The sequence below is a fragment of the Erithacus rubecula genome (genome assembly GCF_903797595.1).
Source record: "Erithacus rubecula genome assembly, chromosome: Z".
Taxonomy (NCBI): Eukaryota; Metazoa; Chordata; class Aves; order Passeriformes; family Muscicapidae; genus Erithacus; species Erithacus rubecula.
In genome coordinates this window covers 740,961-761,394 of record NC_136661.1, presented here as the reverse complement: position 1 = coordinate 761,394, position 20,434 = coordinate 740,961, and the positions used below count along the sequence as shown (strand labels likewise).

The 20,434-nt window shown below is 40.2% G+C and overlaps 1 protein-coding gene across 2 annotated transcripts; it reads left to right on the top strand.

The window, feature by feature from the left end:
- Nucleotides 1–20: 20 nt before the first annotated feature.
- On the top strand, nucleotides 21–19,948 carry ACER2 (alkaline ceramidase 2). Of its 2 annotated transcripts, none has more exons than XM_079330178.1 (6): nucleotides 21–447; nucleotides 6,611–6,725; nucleotides 7,577–7,718; nucleotides 11,304–11,441; nucleotides 15,358–15,495; nucleotides 16,194–19,948. In XM_079330178.1, the coding sequence occupies exons 2-6, from the start codon at nucleotides 6,650–6,652 to the stop codon at nucleotides 16,378–16,380; spliced, it is 681 nt and encodes a 226-aa protein (XP_079186304.1). In that variant the 5' UTR covers nucleotides 21–447; nucleotides 6,611–6,649; the 3' UTR covers nucleotides 16,381–19,948. The 2 variants fall into 2 exon arrangements, with proteins under 2 accessions (XP_079186304.1, XP_079186303.1); XM_079330177.1 differs by lacking the exon at nucleotides 21–447 and adding an exon at nucleotides 954–1,129.
- Nucleotides 19,949–20,434: the final 486 nt, after the last annotated feature.

Here is a 20,434-nt window from a genome sequence, read left to right as displayed (position 1 = left end):
TGCCGCTCGCCAGGGAGAAACTATGCCTTAGGGAACGCCAGTGGAGCAGCACGCAGGCGCTCCGGGGCTAAGAGCGCTGGCACCTGTAAAAAGAAGCGCCATCAACACGCGACACAGCGGCTTTCAGGGAAAGACGCGTTGTTTGTGCGGCATCAGCGGCTCCCGCCGGGACGCACTTCCCGGTTCCCTGCTGGCGCCGTGTCCAGCACTTCCCTGCGCACGAGAGCAGGGGCGTGCGGGGAGCCGCTCTCCATCACATGGCTGGAACTGACACTGCGTCCTGTGTCCACTTCCTCCGCAGCACGAAAGAGACAAGGTGCTACTGTGGAGAGTCACGAGGATGATCAGGGGTCTGGAGCTTCTCTCTTGTGAGGAGACTCTGGGAGCTGGGCTGTTTGGTCTGAAGATTGAGAGGGGATCTCATCAGTACACAGAAATATCTCGAAGGTGGGTGCCAAGAGGATGGCGCCAGACAAATTTCAGTGGCCCTAAACTAAAATGGCCTAAACTAAAACACAGGAAGTTTCACCTTAACTTGAATAAATGCTTCACACTGAGGGTGGCAGAGCTGCGTGGGGAGGTTGTAGAGTCTCCCTCTTTGGAGACACTCAAACCCCCCTGGACGCATTTCTTGTGTCACCTGCTTTAGGTGGTCCTGCTTTGGCGGCGGGGTTGGACTCGGTGATTTCTAGAGGTCCTTTCCAACCCCAGCAGTTCAATACTACTGTGTGAGGTATCTCCAAGCGTATGAGGGAGGCGGGCGTGCTGCCCACGCTTGTGGAGCAGCGGCTGCTCAAAGCCGCCGGTGAGCGGGGAACTGGCGCTGCCACCTCCCTACTGCCCGGGACCTCGAGCACACGGGCAGGAAACCCAAGCGGTGCTGACCCGGCGGGCTGTGCCCGTGGAGGCCCGTCCCGGGCCCGCCCCGCCTCTGGCAGGGGCCGGGAGAAGCGGGGCCGGCGGCGCGGTCACCGCCCCCAGCGCCGCCAGGCAGGGCCGGAGCGGCAGCTGGGCGGGCGCGATGGGCGCGCTGCTGTGGTGGGACCCGCTGCGGGCCGGCAGCTCGGAGGTGGACTGGTGCGAGGATAACTACACCATCGTCCCCGCCATCGCCGAGTTCTACAACACGGTGCGATGCCCGGCGGAGCGGGAGCGGCGTCTGCCTGGGCGCCGGCGGGCTGCGGGTGGGCGAGAGAGCGGCGGCGGGCAGGTCCTGCTGCAGCCCGGGGGACTCCTGCTGCCTGCCAGCTCCGTCTTCTGCGGTGTTTTCGTGGGATTGTAGCGTGCGCTTCTATGGCTGTTGGTTTCTTTTCCTTCTCCGGTCGCTGACATGCCTAAAATGAAGGAATTTTTACCTGTTCTTTTAGGTATAACAAGTGGGGGTTTACCAGTCATACTAGTACCGATAAGTAGTGGGCAGCAGGCCCTGTCCTCGTCTTTGTCGAGACTTGTGTTTGCCAAACAGCGAATTTTTGGTGCTAGATTGCCCTGGTCTAGTACGTGCTTGCACAAAAAGGTGTCAGCACCTTGATGGGCATGCACGGCAGTGATGGGTTGAGACAAAAAAGTATCTTGGTGTTTGGAGGCAAAACTGGGTTTCTCCTGAACATGTTTGGCCTCAAGATGGAAAAGCTTTCATGGAGAGTTTGCCTTTAGGTTTCAGGATGAAGTTATGAGTGTATTTTTGGAAGAGGATGAGGTACCTGTTTAAGAAAGCAACTGAAGAATGGAAGGAGAGGGAAGAGGAATCATGTAATTGTTGCTTCCTTCCAGTTAGTCATGATTTACCCCCAAGTCCTCTCACACCTTTCCAATAACTTTCAGCTGCTGGAGAGAACTTAAAAAAGCAGCCACTACAGCAGAGCCAGACTGCCCGATACCATTCACCTTGGAAAGAGAGCAGTGCTCCCGACATCCTGTTGATGTAAAGAATGGCAGTGACAGATTCATTAGAGTGAGATAATCCATTGCGCTTTTGGGCAGTTTGCTCTTCTATAAAAATCACCTGTCCAGGAGCAAACCTGCAAATGCTGTCTGTTTTCTGTTCTGTATGAGGTGGTGGTGTGCACATATGAGGAGAAGCTAGAGCTTTTGCTTTGTCTCTCTTATACTTTAATACTTTTATACTTTTTTTCTCCAAAATTCCATCATCTGAACTTTCTTTCCCTTTCAAGCTGTGTGTCTTTGACTGCCAGCACATAGTGGAAGAAGAAGTAGGTGTTTGGCTTCCCCCACTGGAGTTTGTGTCATGGGAGGTTCTGCACATACAGAGCAAGTAATTCCGTGGTGCACTGTATACATTGCTAACTAGTTTTTTTCTTGTACTTAGCTGCCAAATTCCTAAAGATGGTAGCTAGTCTGTGCCAATGAAGAATTTTGAGGGTGTGTGAGGAAAACTGTTGGCTTTTTTTGTGTCTGATGTCACTGTGCAAGAACCAAAAACAAAGGGAGGAAAAGGTCGGGATAAACAAGTTATCAAAGACAGCAAATGTGTTTTGTAGCCAACTATGCAGGGGGATGGGTATCCTACTGTATGCTGGTTCAGTCTGAGGTAGAGTGAATTTTCCTCACAGACACTATTGTGGGTGATGTTTTGTGCTAGAAACAGAGTTGATAACTCAAGCATGTTTTCATTACTTCTGAACAGGACTTACTCAGGCCTTTTCTGCTTCTCACATCACCCAACCCAGCAAGTGGGCTGGGGGTGCAGAATTTTTTTGGAGGGGACACAGCTGGGACAGCTGATTCCAACTGACTCAGTGGATTTCACAGGCCATATGGTGTCATGATCAGCATGTAGAGCTGGAGGAAGGAGAAGGAAGCAGTTGGGTGGTGGCATTTGTCTTCCCAAGTCACTGTTATATGTGATGGGGTCCTGCTTTCCTGGGGGTGGCAAACACTTGCATATCCATGGGAAGTGCTGAATGAATTCCTTTTATCACTTTGCTTGAGTGAACAGCTTATGCTTTCCCCTATTGAACTGTTCGTATCTCAGCCCCCACAAGTTTGCTCGCATTTACCCTTCTGATTTTCTCCCCCATCCTGCTGTGAAGGGAGTAAGCAAGCAGCTGGGCAGCCAGTGCTTAGTTGCTGGGTGGAATTAAATCTCAATACTGTACTGAGCTCATTAGGAGTGGTTATTGAAGCTTTCCAAAATGCTAGAAACTGCACTTGTGTCCAGATGAGTAACTTCAGATAGGTGAACAGACACAGAAGAAAGTTTTCCCTCGAAGCCTATTGTGTTGTGACAACTGTATACAAAACAGTAAGCTGTACACTGAAAGGGGATGAGAAAAAGAGGCAATGTTGAGGGTAGTCATGTTTAGGCTCTCTTCAATAATACCAAGTCTTTGTTAGGGTTTGACTTCTGTATTGGCAACTTCTGAAAATTAAAACAGTGAGTTGAAATGGATTGATGGTGTTGTGCAACTGTGTCCTCAAAAAACCAGATGCTCACAGGCCAGTTAGGAAGTTTTGGTCCTACTCTGAAAAGCACCTTAGGTGACATCTAAATTTTATTCCTTCTAGGGGGCTTTTGTTTTGAATATTTCAAACTCCCTTGAAGTTCCAGGGAGCAGAGCTGAACCTGGCATTTGGGTCATTAAGCTTTAGATTAAAACCTTGCTAATCCACATTTTAAACTACCATGGCTGATGTCAGAATTGTGGTTGAGGTCTCACACAATATTCATATAAGCACAAAATTAGAGCAGCTTATCTGAAATGTATTTTTTAGAAAATTAATTATTTGTTCTGGTGGGACTTAAACCAAACCATTCAACAGGATTAATAGAAGAATCAGTAGGAGAAATCTATTCAGAGGTTTTTTATAAATCTATCAAGCTAATTTTTTAAAACATACACAAGCTAGACTTAATATGGTTTTTGTCTAGCTAAAGTGATTCCAGTCTTACACTTTTGCAGTAAAGAGGCCATAAAAAGCTGTAGCTCAAATGGAAGGAAAAGTATGTTGTTTTTTTTCCTTCTAAAATGAATAATGTGTTCTGATGCAGTGGAACCCTACTTCAGACCATAACAAAAGCCTCCACATGATCACAATAATTTTCTCTGTGAAGAGGTATTTACAAAATAAAACATATTGTTTATGTTTTAAATATCTGAAAACAGTATTTTTTTTCCAGGTGGCTGGGAAAGTCAGTATCTATCAATTAAATTTCTTGCATGTAATTGTGCTTGTAATTTTCATTTACAAAAGGAATTACTATGTTTTTTTCTTCTTCTTTTCTTTCCATCCCTAGTGGCATGGAAATAAAAGTTTTTAAAAGTTATGAGGTAGTCTTAAGAGTATGAGAGAATGCTTGTACTCTACCTACAGCATCTTTTTTTACCACAGAAGAGTTTTAGTGTATGTGAGTATCATGTTTAGGTACCCTCTGATGTCACTGGGAGCTACTTTAGACCAGTTTTGCTTTCTGCTCAGAAGGACGCAGTGCTGTAGACACGGTGTGGTAGTTGTCCTCTAGGCTTATGTCCTGAATTTCTATAAGTTATTTAATTGATTGAAAATTAAAACTAAAGGTCCAAAATTGGATGAAGCAAAATGAATGAACAGTTACTGAGGGGTTGCTTGCCTATTTGCCAGAACTGTAACATTTAATCATAACCTTTTGCAGATGCCGAAGGAAATAATGCTGTACTTCAGATGTAAAGTTTTGCACTTACCTCAAGTATCAAAGTACTCGAATTGTACATTATCAAATTATGGAGGCCAATTGTGTATTAATACAAAAAATGGCATGCAGCATACTTTCTGAAGCCATACTTTAATATTGAAATTTTTAATATTACAATTATTTCAGCTTCTGAGATTTTAGGAAATCATTCTGATGGCTCCTGTGAAGAGTACAAGTCATGCTTAGGCTCCAGTTTGCAAGGGGTTTCTTGCATTTGCAGGCAGGACCTTAGCATGAGTGGGAGTTCATTGCCAGTACAGAATTTCTCCCTTGCTGGCTAATCACTTGCATAAATCTACATTGCTACAGCTGTTGTAAATAGATCCAGTGTGTCCTCTGTCATCTTGTTCCTGAGTGGAATAAGGACTTTCTGGACAAATTTTGATAGACTGTGATTGCTGTTCTGATTTTCTTCATTGGTCAGTTTCCACTGTATCTAGGTATAAAGAGAGGTATAAAACTTTCCAAACCACTTGGTTTCTAACCACCTATTTTTGCCCCTTGACACTTCCCTTTGGCTTGTGTATAAAAGCCAAAAATGCATAGGGCACTTGCAAGCCCCTAGAGGATTCATTCATATGCCTCGTGTCACTGTGTTTGGTTCCTACTTGCTTTGGAGGGAAGTCTTCCAGTTTTTTGTATGTACCAGCACATCATGCACTGGTCCATGACTGTATTCCCAGCTTCACTGACAGGTTCTACCGAGTGGGTTTTTTTGAGAATTAAAGTTGCTCAGATGAACCTGTTTTGTTGAATGCATAGTTTTGCTTTACATGAGTTAAAGCAACTTGATCTGCCTCTAAAAATCTGTTCTTAGACCACGTGAAGAGATTGACAACAGTAGCTGAATGAAAGAATTCCTGCGTTTTTCTTGAATTATTTCCACACTAAATTTTCATTATTGTTGGTACAAGTTTGTAAGTTTCTGGGAAGATGCAGTATGTCCAAAGGAATGTTCTTGACCCCAAATTGTTTTCTGTGTCAGCTTCAGAGGTGTGTTTTTGGGGGTGATTTACTCTTTTCCTTGGGTTAAGCAGGCAAACATGAGAAAGCTGCAGCTGGAGACTCCTTCTGTCCTTTGACCCGTTGTCAAAGGGCAATACAGTTTTCATAACTGCTCAGTTATTGTGCCATGTTTGGCCCTCAGCACAGGCAGCTCATGAGAAGGACCAAGTGATCACTACTACAATGACAGTTCCTGCTAATGGGTAGTAAAGTGTTATCAGTATTTACAGAATCATGCTTTAGGCTGTTGGTAAGCAAAAAAATACCAGAAAACATGTCTTCATTCAAACCATACATACTAAATTAGAAGAATCTCTAGCATTGGTCTGAATTGTAGCCTTTCCACCTTCCTAGTTTTCAATCATGGTCTGTAGTGGAGAAACAAGGGAAAAATTTGAAGTGTAAAAGGACTTAAAGCTCCACGTTCTCTTAACCCTGCAGACAGAAGGTTCTAATTCTTTTAGCCTAGCATTGTATTTCAGACCTTCCAGACAATAAGTATTGCTCAATAAATTGATTTCCACAAAGCTTCTCTAGCTCTGCCTACTGCCAGTACTTCCAGTGCTTTTTCCATGCTAGGCGTGATAGCCATTGTGAGGACAGGTCACTGGTGCTCAATAGCTTAATCTTGTATGCTTTATGAATTGCCAAAGTCTTGAATTCTCAATGAAACTCTTTTGGAAATTGACTTGAATTGTGACGAGCCACATTTTTCGTTGCCGAAAGTTGTTATGCTGGTATTAATTTAATGATGTTAAACAAAAGCAGCTCAGCATAGGCAGAAAAAGAGGATCATACTTTGTTGAATTGGGGCTTCACTAAATGATAAAATGTTATTATAGAAAGCCCTGTGGATATTTAAGATGTATTTATATTCTGTCTTTGTGAGACTGTTTGGTTTTTTTTCCCTAGATAAGCAACGTCTTGTTTTTCGTTTTGCCACCCATATGTATGTGCTTGTTTCGTCAGTACGCAATCTGCTTCAACAGTGGAATATATTTAATATGGATTCTGCTAGTCATGGTTGGTAAGTTGATTACTCTGTGTTTCCCAACTCGTGTGAACTGAAAGAGGGCATCAGTTTTTCTTGCTTGTACTTGAGTGTTATTTAAAGCAAAGCAATCCTGACATCTACTGAAGAATTTGCTTGTGCTTGCTTAAAGCCAAAGTAGCTGTAGTTTCTGGAGGGAAAATGCCTTTTGCAAACTGAGGTTGGTGGTAAATGTGACTGTAGTTCTGTTCCCTTCCAATCCTTCCTTGCATACATTCTTTTTTGTGTGTGTGTTTGGATTTATTCTACAGCAGTGTGACTCTGCTCAAATGAGAGCTGAAGTCTCAGGAGAGAAATAGGCTTTTCATTGTACTCAGAAGGCCCAAAGATATAGATATGAGATTCTGAAGTTTGTTCATTCCTGGAGGCACATCAAGGGGATAATCAAAGCCTTCTGGGGTAGTGGGGAAAGTAAGCACTTTCCACCTGTAAATCTGTATTGTGGAGTAGTCATCAGATACTGCTTTTTCTCTTTGTTTTATCCATTCTTGCTCTATTGAAGAAATTCTGAAGCATAATTTGACATTTTTTTCTTGATTGTTTTATCTTTATACTACCTGATGTTTCTTCATGCGCATCTTTTCTAGTAGGAACTGGTATTTTTAGCTGCTACTTTTGTAGTGTACTATTGTAACATACTTTTCTTCATGATTAGCAAGGGTATGATGACTTGGATTGCCTTTTAGTAAAATTGGTAGTTTTTTGAGCCTTTTCTGCACCAAGTAGTAGCTACCATTTCCTGTGAAGTTCTGAGCATGAGCAGGGTGTTTCAGTCTATTTCAGTACTGCAGATGTTCATAATACTATCTCTTGATTCATTCTTCCAGGAATTGGATCTGTTTATTTTCACGCCACCCTCAGTTTCTTGGGCCAGATGCTGGATGAGCTGGCTGTTCTCTGGGTTTTGATGTGTGCTCTTGCTATGTGGTTCCCTAGGAGATACCTGCCCAGAGTTTTTCAAAAGGACAGGTAATCATACAATGATACATGTACAGTGTATGCTTTCATGTTTTTTGAATTCTCTTGTGCTGACACCTAAACCTGCACATAATGGCAGCAAGTTATCAATCTTACCACTATCACTGCTATTTTTTCTTACTCCATTCTCTTCCCATTGCTTGTATTTCATTAAGGCCATTTTGTTCAAAATTCCCGAGTCAACAGTTGCTGGTAGTAGGATTGGTGTCCTGTAGCTTCAGGTGATGACTTGTCTCTGGAATTGTGTGTTCTTGTTGATTCTAGAGAGACTTTTATGATGAGTCGTTTATATAACTTACAGCTCATGTAGAAGAAGCTATCTTTTACTCTTCCTTTTCTACACCCTGAAGTATATTTACAAATGAGCTTATGGAACTTAGGTGAATGTTCATCTGAGTTTTTAAGGCAGTGGTTAAGAATGATGTTTATGTATTCAAAGCCTAAGTGTTTCTTTAGATGCCTATTGTTGTAAAGAGATTTTTTTCTTTTCCTTGCAGGTTTAAAAATTACATTATAGCAGGTTTAAATCATTTGGTTGTGGTTTGCACCTGCCTCTCCCCCCAAAAGAAACCCCATTATGTTGTTCTTTTATGCAGTAAAGAAGTTGAGGTAATGGAAAGGCTTGAATTGCAACATCAGTGTTGTTCTCTCTGAGGATTGCTAAGACTTTTGCCCTCTTAACTGTTACTCTTTGCAGGAGATTTTTGAGTTTGTTTGTTTGATTGTTGGGGGTTTGTTTGTTTGTTTTCTTGACAATATGCCAGATTAGAAATTGCTAATGCATGGAGAGAAGTTTGCTGCTTAGAGTGACCTTACCTCAAAATAGCTTTCACTGGGTATAGGCCACATTACTGTATCCGCCTATATGCATGGCCCACTTCTCTTCAAAGTCTTCATAAATGACTTGGACTTGGACACAGGACTGGAAGGAATACTGAGTAAGTTTGATGACCACACTAAATTGGGAGGAGCTGTTAAATCCCTTGAGGCCTCCACAAATGAGAGTAATCATCAACCATATGAAGTTCAGCAAGGGCAGGTGCTGGATTCTGGGATGAGGCTGGATTCTGGATAGGTGGATGGACTTGGAGGTGAGATGCTGGAAAGTAGTGCCATGGAGAGGGACCTGGGGGTCCTGGTTGATGGCAAATTGAACAAGAGTCAGCAGTGCCCTGGAGGCAGGAGGGGCAGCTCTGTCCTGGAGAGCATCAGACACAGCATCACAACTAGACAAGGGAGGGGATTGTCCTGCTCTGCCCTGAGCTGGAGCAGCCTCACCTCCAGTGCTGGGGGCTGGTTTGGGCACTGCAATATAAGAAAGATATTAAACTGTTAGAGAGCGTCCAAAGGAAAGTAACAAGGATGGTGAGGGGTCTGAAGGGGAAGCTGTATGAGAAGTGGCTGAGGTTACTTGATTCATTTAGTTTGGTGAAGAGGAGATTGAGGGGAGACCTCATTGCACTCTTCAGCATCCTAATGAGGGGAATAGAAGGGGCAGGAACCAGCTTGAGAAGCGTTTGGACAATGCTCAGACACATGGTGTGACTCTTGGGGGTGGTACTGTACAGGGCTAGGAATTGGAGGTGTTGATCCTTCTGGGTGCCTTCCAACTCAGCATCTTCTATGATTCTGTGTGGTTTAATGGCTTTGTTGCATTGGTGTAAATTTAGTACTTGTTTATTTTACAGTATAGTGTTGTTACAGAGCACTGTCAACAAGCTTTACTGGTGTCTTTTGGTTTATGGTGTGACTCTTAGGTGTTCAGTTCAAGTGAAGAATTCAGAGTCCTAAATATATGTATAATTTATGTAAACTCTGTAAATGAGTCCCCATGAGCCATAAGCTTAGAGGTTACATTTTATGAATTAGTGTCTTCTGATATTGCAGGGTGGGTTCCTAGTATGGACCAAGATGTTAAACTATTGGGTTGTAAAGGAATAACAATACTTTTGGGGTGAAATACTGCTTCTGTTTAACTTTGTGTTAAAACTGTAAATACTAAGATGAAAGATTCTGTCATATCCTTCCAATTCTCAGAGAATGTGTCAAGACAGGTAAGGTCTTGATTCCGTTCTGAAGTATACAGACACTCTGGGCAACAAGCCTGTGCTGGTTTGAAGCAGAAGGAATTTACTGCACGCAAATATGTTGTGAGGGATTCCAAGTAAGAATTACAATTCAATAGGAAAAATTTACAATAAAGGCAATAGTACAGGGACTGGAAGTACAGGCTAAAACTGACAAAGTCAGAATACATCCAGGCACCCTGCTGGTCAGGATGGTGGGCAGCAGTCCCATTGGAGTTATGGATGTGGTCTTGTCAAAGTGGTGATCCTGTAGAAAGGTCTTGTCCTTCTCTGAACGTCCAGTGTTGGTTATTGAGAGCTCTTGTCCTCTGGGAATTTAGTGGTGATATCCTGATGTCCCAAGCCCCAGATTATATACAGGTAGGAATGTTAGGTACCTCCCCCTGGGGTGGGGCGTCTCACAGTGGGATGATGTAATTCTGTGACTCAGTCTGGGGTGTCTTTGATGGCCCAGAGATAGCCCTGCTTTAGGCTGAGGCTACCATTAACAGCAGACCATTAACAGCTCATCAGAAGGTGCTAGAGTTGGTGATAGAATGTGTATCTTACCTTGTAACCCAATACCCTAACCTAGAAATGGTTTGGTTAATACTTTTAAGTTTTTTGCTTTGCCTGACTAATTCTGTAGTATTATGTCTATCATGTGCTCAGAGCTGTACTCTTCACTTTATTCATCCTCATCACACTTAGAATTTGCAGTGTTGCAAGTGTTATTATCTGTCATGACCAATTTGAGTAGTACTCATTAAGACATTCATGCCAACTGCCTACTTAAGTAACTTGTTGCCTCCCAGCAGAAAGAAAAACTTTAAAGCAAAAGGCAAATGGAATGAGCCTAGGTGAAGGTAATGACACTTGTGGCCATGGAATGTACTGTACAAATATATTGAGACCCTACTTCAAACACAGAAGGCTGTGCTTGGACAGCAATTGTTTTAAAAAGCTGTGAGCCAGTAGTTAAAGTACTTAAAAGCAGCATGGTGATCTTCCTTCTTCCTTCTTCCTGCCCAGCCATAGACTGGATGTAGGTAGTATGAAATGCAAACCTGAAGTTTAAACAATAGGTAACATATATTTAATTGGGAAGTTGTCAGGCTGTCTACATAGGGCACAATAGTGGTTTCATATTTGCTAAGCTATTTTTAGTCTTATAAAAGTCATCTACTGTTGAATTTTATTAAGGAAATATTCTAACTTAGCATGTAAGTTTCAGTATCTTTGAAGGCTCTAAAGAGATAAAGGAAAGCAAAATTGACTGTATCATAGCTTTGAAGTTGGGGCATTAACAGTAAGAAAATATCCTGAAAATCTATGTTTAAAGCTTGAAGAATGATAAGACAGAACATTTTTAAGGAAGTAGAGTGCTGTGTGCAGAGGTAGACCTGAATTTTCTTGCATTATTAAAATAATGTTGAAATTTCTGGGTTTAGAATTAAAAATTAAAAGTTTTGCATTAAAACCAGTTTTTCTGTCCATAAACTCTATTCAGGAGCCGATTTAAAGCTGCCGTGGGAGTCCTGTCTGGAGTTACCACCTGCCTGGCCTTCATTAAGCCTGCCATTAACAACATCTCACTAATGACACTGGGAGTTCCCTGCACAGCTTTGCTCATTGCTGAGTTGAAGAGGTAAGTACAGTTCTTCTGTATGCAGGCAGCATTGCTTTCTCAGATCCTTAGGGACACTGTGGGATGATAACACTAGTCTTCAGTGCTTGTGACTGTAGATCAGAAATGCTTCTACCACATGCAAGAGCAAATCTAATATAAGTTTGCTTGGCAGTTCACACATTTCTTGACAAGGACTTCTTGACAAAATGTCCCTAGGACATTACAGTAGTTCAGATATTTTCTATGTTCTTTCAACGTACCTCTTGCTGCAACCTGATTTAACTCAAATTTGTTTATTTATTGTGAAATTAGGGCCTGGGTTTCACTTTATGGACCTAATTTTTTCTGCATAAGGATGAGGTGATGGCATGGTTGCAGTGTGGATGCTAGTGGGAATATGGAGCAAGGTCCAAGCACATGTGGAAGATGTTCCAACTCCTAGAGTTCTGAGTGTTTTATGACTTTGAATTTGATATGAATTATATGATGGAGTCAAGAGTGACAAAGATAAGATACATTTTGGAGGATAGATGTCAGTCAAGGCCATAGAAATCATAAAACCAGAATGCAAATAGAGAAGAACCTGAGACCGATTTCCACATTTTAGAGAGTTCTTCTGTTTATAATGATACCAGCAGCTGTCCAGAGACTTTTTTTTCATCTTTTCATGCACTGCAAAAAGGACCAGAGGACTACTAGCACTTGAAATTTTCCTTTCTCACCTCTTCTCCCATGTCTGAGAAAGATTTTACAGCTTACACTTGTTCTTGTATGTTGCATATGTCTATCAAAATGAATTATAACAAAATGTCTTTATTCTGATTTCATCTGTTAGAATTGAGATTTTTCTGTTTGCTACATTACCCTGATCTGCCACTGCTGTACAATGGAAGCCTCCCTAAACAATGTTTTGTAAAGGTGTGCATGAGTCTTTTCTCATTAGACATCCTTCTGTGTATTTCTGTGGTCAAAGACACTTGGAAACAGCATACAAGTTAGTTGTGGACAAAGTCGGTAGCAAAACAATATTGGTGGTGTCTCATTTTGATGAAAGCATGAAGTAACTACTGACTGGGCAAAAGGGCATGTGATTGTGGAACTGGATAATCTTTCAATTCTTTATCCGTTCAGTATCAGTTTTCAGGCACAAGCTTCTGAAAATCTTGAAAGGACAAGTTGTTAGTGTCTCCTAAGTTTGAGTACTGTTATTTCAAATCTAGGAATTGGTATGCCCACAGGCATTTGTTTTTTAAAACTCTTCCTGCAAAGTCATTGTCCTGGTGTAGGACAGATCTGGGAGGAAATCCAGCATCAATCATAATGTCACCCCATAACATATATAACATAACATAACATATGACTGTTATTAAAATGTCTGGAGTTTCCCAGCCTTTTTTTTTTGAGGGAGAAAATTAAGGACATAGATAGACCTTCTTTTTCAATTGGTGAATGAAAAGGGACCAGAAGTGACATTGGGCCCTCTCTGGTTGTGCATTTGGGATGGTTTAATACTGCTGATATTTGTGGATGAATTCCTAAGTGTAAAAGGCAAATAAAAAGCTTTTATTTTTAAGCTATACTGATCTTTTTGAAATTTAAAAGGTTACATTCTTGTAAACCAAGATGTAAGGAGTCATCTCATCCCCTTCTGCAGGGGGGAGATTAATTAAGCATTATTTAAAAGATTTGCTATTTTTCCATTCTGTGCTACCATAGCCAGGAGGAGTCTTCACATCCAAGTCTGGCAGGTTGCAGTGGAAATTTTTCTGTGAAATAAGTATTTGGGGAAGAAAGGAAAAGCTGCTTCTGTTCCATGTTGAAGTTTTTGATATTTTAGAGCAAAACTCCTTGTTGCTATTCCTATTCTAGGCTGTGTCAATTCTGTACAGAATTCTGGGGAATCAGAACCACTGTGTTTTCAAATGAAAATTTTCTGTATAATGTTTGTCTTTGATAAGGAGATAATACTATCACAAAAGAGCATTACGTTCTTAGATATTGATGTGGTAAGGTAGAATGTAGGGCTGGGAAGTATTGTGGGTAGGAGGTGATGAAAAGAGGAAAAAGTAGTCAAGTGTCCTTGAAAGACAAGTTGTTAAACTTTATTTTAATTTCTGTCACAACAAATCCCTTCCTGTGTTTCTTAAAAAAAAAAAAAAAAAGCTCTACTAGAAGGTGGGATCTGTGGGAAGGTGGATGTGTATCCTTTGATTTGCCTAGCCCAAGCCAGAGATTATGTCATCAAGTTAGTAGCTATTTAGTGAGTTACCATCAGGCATATAACTTCCTCCATGTGCAGATAGATGCTAGAATGTTGTTGCTCAGCTGACTTCTGAGCCTTGAGCAGTGAAGGTTTATCCTAGTTTCTGGTCTGATCATTATTTGATTCATCTAGAAATCTGAATGTGGGAGGAGCCTTGCTTCATTATCAAAGGTTCCTTTATTCCCTTGATTAAAAGGTTAAGCTAGTTAAAACTTTAAAATATTTGTTAGGATAGAAAGGGAGATAACTGTGTAACATTCAATCAATCAATATTGCCCTGGTTTGAAGAAAAGCTGGAATGCTTTTTTGGGGGTTTCAAGACATTAGAAGATAATGCTGCTGGAAGTCTGTATTTAAGTGTCCCTTAAATAGCGAATGACTGGAGCTCACAAGAGTTTACAGAAATGCTGGTATTTGAATAACTGGTTTTTGTTAAACAGAGGACATTGTGCATTGTATAGATGAAAGGGGAAGTAGAAGAGTAGGATTTATGGGTTTCCTTCAGAATAGAGTAGGGTAGGATCAGGGAAGCATAAATGTGTTTTTTAGACCTTCAGCTATCTAATTCTGTTTTAGTTCTTATCAATGTCCATGTCTGTTGAGAAATAAATGAAAGGCTACATGTCCAGGTGATATTAGCATTACATCTCTTCATTGTGGTAAAAGCAGTGACTCTGCAGTCTCCTGCTTCTTCAGCAAGCATGTCCTCACCCCATCTGAAGCACAGTTACTGCAGAAACTGAAGACTCCACGATGGGTGATATCAGAAAACCCAGGAGTATTACAGACACCAGCAGGCTGTGCTCTTCTCATTGTGATCTTTCTGTCTTAAAGTAGTTCTTTGCAAACATGTTACAACATCTAGTCTTAAGCTTATAAAAGTAATTTGCAGTACATGATGGTACTGAGCAAACCTGTCATTACAGTTCGTACCATTGCTATGGCTGATCTTGTACTGGGTAAGTAAGGCTTCAGTTTTCCTTTGCAGACCTGAATTTATTGAATCATGAATTAATTGCCTTTTACTCTTGGTATTTAGGTAGTCAGGTCCTGATGAAAGGAGCTCTTAAGTCTGAGGCCAAACCTCTTACCTTAAATGGGATGCAGTTGCATGTGTTTATCTCCTTCAGGCATGTCCAGGAAACCCTTGTATTCTTAATACATACACCCTTTCTTTTGTCAGAACACACAAGTACTCACCTCAGTAGTCTAGTTTTATCTGTCAAAGAAAGCAAATTTGATTAATATGAGTATCTGCTTAGGTACATGCTTTAATGCTGTCAGGAGCAGTAGTACCTCTCACTGAGGAATATAAATGCCTTAGCATATAACAGAAGTCTTTATACAGTTACAAATATGAGCAAATTGAGCATTTACCGCATGGTTGGTTGTTAATGAACTGCCTGTGTAGCTAATGTTATATCCCTTCCTAGGTATAGGAATAGTTTGATGTTTGCCCACCATTGGTACACTGGTATTTAAGACAACACCCAGAACATAGCTACTGATAAAATGGTTTGTTTTATTACCTTACCTCTTTGTATCAGAGCCAGACTCTGATACTCTTACTGTAAGCGAAGTTAATCTGTTAAGTGCATTTATGGTGGAGTCATTTTAATGAAATATATCTGTCATTGGTTTATAACCATTTATTTATATTTTTCTCCTTAGGTGTGAAAACCTACGTGTATACAAATTGGGTCTCTTTTCAGGTCTTTGGTGGATGCTAGCACTTTTCTGCTGGATCAGTGACAAAGCGTTTTGTGAAATCTGGTCGTCATTTAATTTTCCCTATTTGCACTGTGTGTGGTAAGTATTGTGTATAAAGTCCACAGTTTGATTCAAATGTGAGCTGTCATCGCCACATTACCCTTCTGTGCTGCTTGGTGGCTATTTCTGGTTAGTTCTAGACAGAATAAATGGTAAGATTTTATAAGCCCAGAGCAAGTCTTGTGCTATTCAGGGTGGCAGATTCAGGAGTCTCTTTGGCCTGATCATATTCTTAAGCCACTAGGTTCATTAATAGTAACTGAATTCCTTGCCATACTGGTTACTAAAAGCCACAGCTGTGACTATGAAAACTTAAACTGCCATTGATAATGATGGTAATCCTCATGATGAATGAGGATTAGTGATTAATTAATGATGATGAAGTGGAGGAGCAGTGAAGGGTTTTGATGCCTTTTCTCTTTTACCATTCAGCAAATTGCAGTTACTTATTTGAGGTGCCATATCTAAGCATTTCTACACAAATCTAATAGAAGCCAAAAAGCTGGAGCCTGTTTAGACCAGGGATAAACTACAGTTTTTTAGTTTTCCTTTCCAAATATTTTGCCTCCATGCAAAGGGCAGACAGCAGTCTTATGGGGGGCTTGTGGGAAAATGGTGAAGGACAGACTTATTTAGAAGTATGGTTATACAGTTGATTGCTTTACTGAATTTATATTACTGACACTTTTTTCTTTCCTTTATTTTTGCTTTCTTGATATGTGTGTGGCTGTTCTCAGGCACATTTTGATTTGCCTTGCGGCATATCTGGGATGTGTCTGCTTTGCTTACTTCGATGCTGCCTCTGAGATCCCTGAGCAGGGCCCTGTCATAAAGTTCTGGCCCAGTGAAAGGTGGGCATTCATTGGAGTTCCCTACGTCACCCTTCTCTGCGCACACAAAAAAAGATCTGTGAAGATTACATGAAGTTGGAAGCCATGGAATGGGGATGGATTTTCAACTTACATTCCAGCACAGACAATATTTATATAGTGACAAATGACTACTGTTGTATTGTCTCTTCTTAAGATAGGCAGCACTTCAAATGTAATAGGATAAGGGAAGTGTGTTCATTCCTCTTTGAAGAAGAGAGAGGAAGCAGGAGCATGGGGGCACTTGAACACTAAAGTAACAAAATGGCTTCTGTGTTTTTTGCGCCGTGTTTTTGATGTAGCATAAAAGCTCTTTTCAAATACCAGTGTCAAGGAATGATCTTTTTGTAGTAGGTCACCTTTGGTGCTTGATCTACTTCTTTTGTAACTTTCTTTGTGAAAGAAAGCAGTCCAAGATGCCTACATGCCATCCTGTGTCCTTCTTAGCTCTGATTTTGCTGCATTTACACATGGCCACAAGAGTGTGCTCAAAGCCCATGCTGTTCCCAGCCTGGTGTGGCACCCAGGCTGTGCATGGCTTTGGATCACAGAATGCATGGTTACTTCCCCAAGTTGAATAGGTGTTTGCAGCTGGATTTCTCTGTAAGTGCAATTAGGCTATGTAAACGCAGAGGGAGCTGACAGAACTCCCTAAAACTAGGTAGGAGTTCAAGGACTTTATTGTATTTCCACTGTCCTGTGAATACTAGTATACTGCATATTTCTTTCTTGCAGAAATGTCACAGAAATCCCTCTCTACCTCTTGAGACATGCTTGGTTTTGAATTTGGTTCATAGAAGTGTGAACATTAGCTTCGCTAAGATCTCAGGTCAGCATTGATTGGCAGTGTGATTAAACTATAAAAACTCATAGGTGCCTAGCTGCACGTCTAATTTGGGACGTGACTTCTCACCAGTGCGTTGCAAAGTGATGTAAAAAATAGTCCAGTGCTCTGCTGGTTATACTTAAGAGAAAAGTAGATAATTGCTTAAAAACCAAGCTTCAGACCTAGATTTCAGTGAGCAATGAGATATGATACTGAGTCTTGCATTCTTGCAAAAGATTCCAATTTTCTGATTTTTTTCAGCCCATTTTGTAAAGATAAGGGCTGTCTAGGTCCATTTAGTTTTAAGATTATTGGTGTTGAGGTTCAAGAATAGCTATAGTTCTTGCAAGCAATTAAAACAATGCCTGTTTTAAAAAATGGTGCAAAGTGCGACCATGTTTTTCAAGTATGAGCAATTGTAGCTGCTAATAGCTGCAGTTTTGGAGAAAAAAAGGATCTACTCACATTCCTCAGAACTCTAATAACAGAACTCTAGGCGGGATAAGGCTTTGAATGTACACTTTTATTATTATTTTTAATATTAATTATTATAATAATATTAATTATTATATTAATTTTATTATTTCCTTTTTTAATATTAGACCATAAAATATGATTTTCTCTTTTGCTTACATGTCTCATGTTGTACTTGTTTTTTATCAATGCAAAAATGTACTCTATACAGTATAATCTTTATGAAAGTGGCTTTTAGCAAGAGCTTTGAGCTGAATTAATTTTTAAGCATTTGAAAACCTTTAAAACCTTTATATTAAAATTTCTGCTTAGAAAGCAAGAAGTAAGGTGTATTCTGATACTCTTGAAGCAAACTGTAAGCAGGGGATATGACTTTTTCATGAGACCTTCAAAATAGGTGAGTAGACTACTGTCAGGTGACTGCCAAATCTTAAAAGCAGGACAGACATAAAATGGAACACTACATATTTATAACACTTGATAGTAGATTTGAAACATCTGGTTTTTTGACACACACTGATAGAATTTTTGTATGAAATATGTTTAGAAAAATTTATGTAGTGATGTTTGTTAGTCTTTGAAACAACAGCTATTTTTCCTTTCCCTTCTTCTCCCCCTGATTATAAAATGCTCAGCTTCAAACACTTCTCAGGTATTAAAAATTCTATTATTATTAGATTCTTATACAGATGGGATTGCTGGCTGGAACCCAGCTAAGTTTTCTGATGCCTAACATGGTTAACTTTGAGTAAGACTTTTTAATAGTGTTTGCTAAATTATTATGTTATGTAGGTTATTTTCAGTATTGCTTGGGAACCTAATAACTGCAGACATAATGTACTATTCAAAACGACTGGAGCCTTTCTACTTAATATTTTGCTTGAATGCAACCTCTGACTCAAACGGCTCTCTTTAATCTGCTGTCAGTTGCTGTCTTCTACTCTGCAGTCTGACTGCTCACAAAGAAGTAATTTTGTAATTTAAACAGTCTCAGTAGGGTATTGAGCTATTGAAGAAGTAAATTAATGCAGATAAAAGGCCAAGAATCATCTCCTGTGTTTTTATTATCTAACCTCTAGCCTTTCTACCCTTTGTGGAAGATTTTGTGAACAAAGATCACTATGTGTTGTTCAAAGTTTCACTGTAGAACTGATTGGAGTATTCCTCTGTAGTAGCAGCTCACCACTTAAAGGATTTAGCTTTTTCACATTACATTAAATTATTATCAACTTATATAACTTAGCTACACTTATTTAAAAAATAAAAACCATGCATTTTTTACAGTATTCACAGTTTTAGAGTTTGCATCTACACAATAATATTAGTACCCAAAGAAGTATATGATTGGCATACAGAATAGTCTGTGCTGGATCATACAGATTGATAGAGTATGCACAAAGAGCTGTATTACATTGCAGTGTAAAGTGATTTATATGCACCTGCAGGTTTTAAGGCCCCAGAATGCTTTCTTTCCGTGCTGGCAGGAAGTGAGTTAGTTCCTAGTCTTTAGATTCAGTTAGTATTTTAGTCTATTTACTGGGATGCAATACTGTGTTGAGTGTATTGTAAATATTGACAAGGGATTTTCATCATACTTTTAATGTTAAACTTCAGGTTTTTAAAGAAAGGATGGTTAGTTTTTGGTGGTAGCAAACACTCAATTTACAGTTATTAACAACTCAAAAATACTATGTAAGGAGTGGTGTAGGGTTGGGGGTTTCTTCCATCTCCATTTAAGTCTGTGTACTAAATGTTTGTGTAAAACATGTAATATTTTACAGCATTAAATTGTATTTGGAGTAAATATTGTTTGCTTTTTCATATACCATGTTTGTGGAGAAGAATGCAGCTGCAAGTATAATGACTTGAGCCATAAGGATAATTTTTTTCTTACACAGTCTTCAACGATTCTGACTCTGTGAGGCGGAGGGTGACTGCATTAGATAGAAGACCATTAATTAATGAGATAGCAATTACTTTGTGTATCAAACTGGTTTTTGCAACTAGAACAAATATTTGAAAACTGCAAGCCCATGAATCAACGAAGACAAGAATGGTTAAAAATTAGTGGCCTGTATTTCCACAAGTAGACAATACTGGGTCAGAGTGAGTACCTCTGTGAGAACAAAGTGGGGATCTTCAGTGTATGTTATCTAAGACTACGCTTACAACTTAAGGGAGTGAGATTGTGGTTATATAGTAGCCTTGCACCTGCCCTTCCCCTCCTGCTTCGCTTTTACCATGGTTCCTCTCCCTTCATGTAAAAGACCATTTTTGAGACATTTATGGATCCTCATAAGCAATTATAATCAAGCTGGAAATAGCTGTTGTGTGAAAGTATAGCTATAATTCAAGAATGTTACTCACTCAGAATTAATGTCTGTAGCTGCTAAAAATTCAAAAACAGCTGGTGGGTTGGCTCATACTTTGTTGTGTCACTCAGTCTGCTCTTATCTGGAATTTATGGACATGGTTTCCCATGGAAACAAGAGGAGCATCATCATACCACTGCATTTCCCTGATAGCTTGAGAGCTCTGTGCTTATTTTGTCCAAATTTGACAGAGGCAAGAGCCATGGAGGTAATTTTCTACAAATTGTACAGAAAGATGGTCATGTAGAAAAGTCAGGCCTCTGAGACAAACTATTGTTAAAATAATACAGAACTTATCCAAGAAGGAAAACAAAGCAGCGCTCAAGTTCTAGAGTCACTTTCTCTGTGGTTTGTATCAGCTACAGCATCCTGAGCTCCTTACACATGAAAGGAATTTTACATGCTTCTGTTCCAGAGATAGGGGAATTAGTGTAACA

Excerpts from the sequence above, each read along its gene's own strand:
- ACER2 (XM_079330177.1), top strand. The coding sequence starts at position 1,022 with ATGGGCGCGCTGCTGTGGTGGGACCCGCTGCGGGCCGGCAGCTCGGAG. Across the intron at positions 1,130-6,610 it reads TCGCCGAGTTCTACAACACG|ATAAGCAACGTCTTGTTTTT; the intron begins GTGCGATGCCCG and ends TTTTTTCCCTAG. Across the intron at positions 6,726-7,576 it reads GATTCTGCTAGTCATGGTTG|GAATTGGATCTGTTTATTTT; the intron begins GTAAGTTGATTA and ends TCATTCTTCCAG.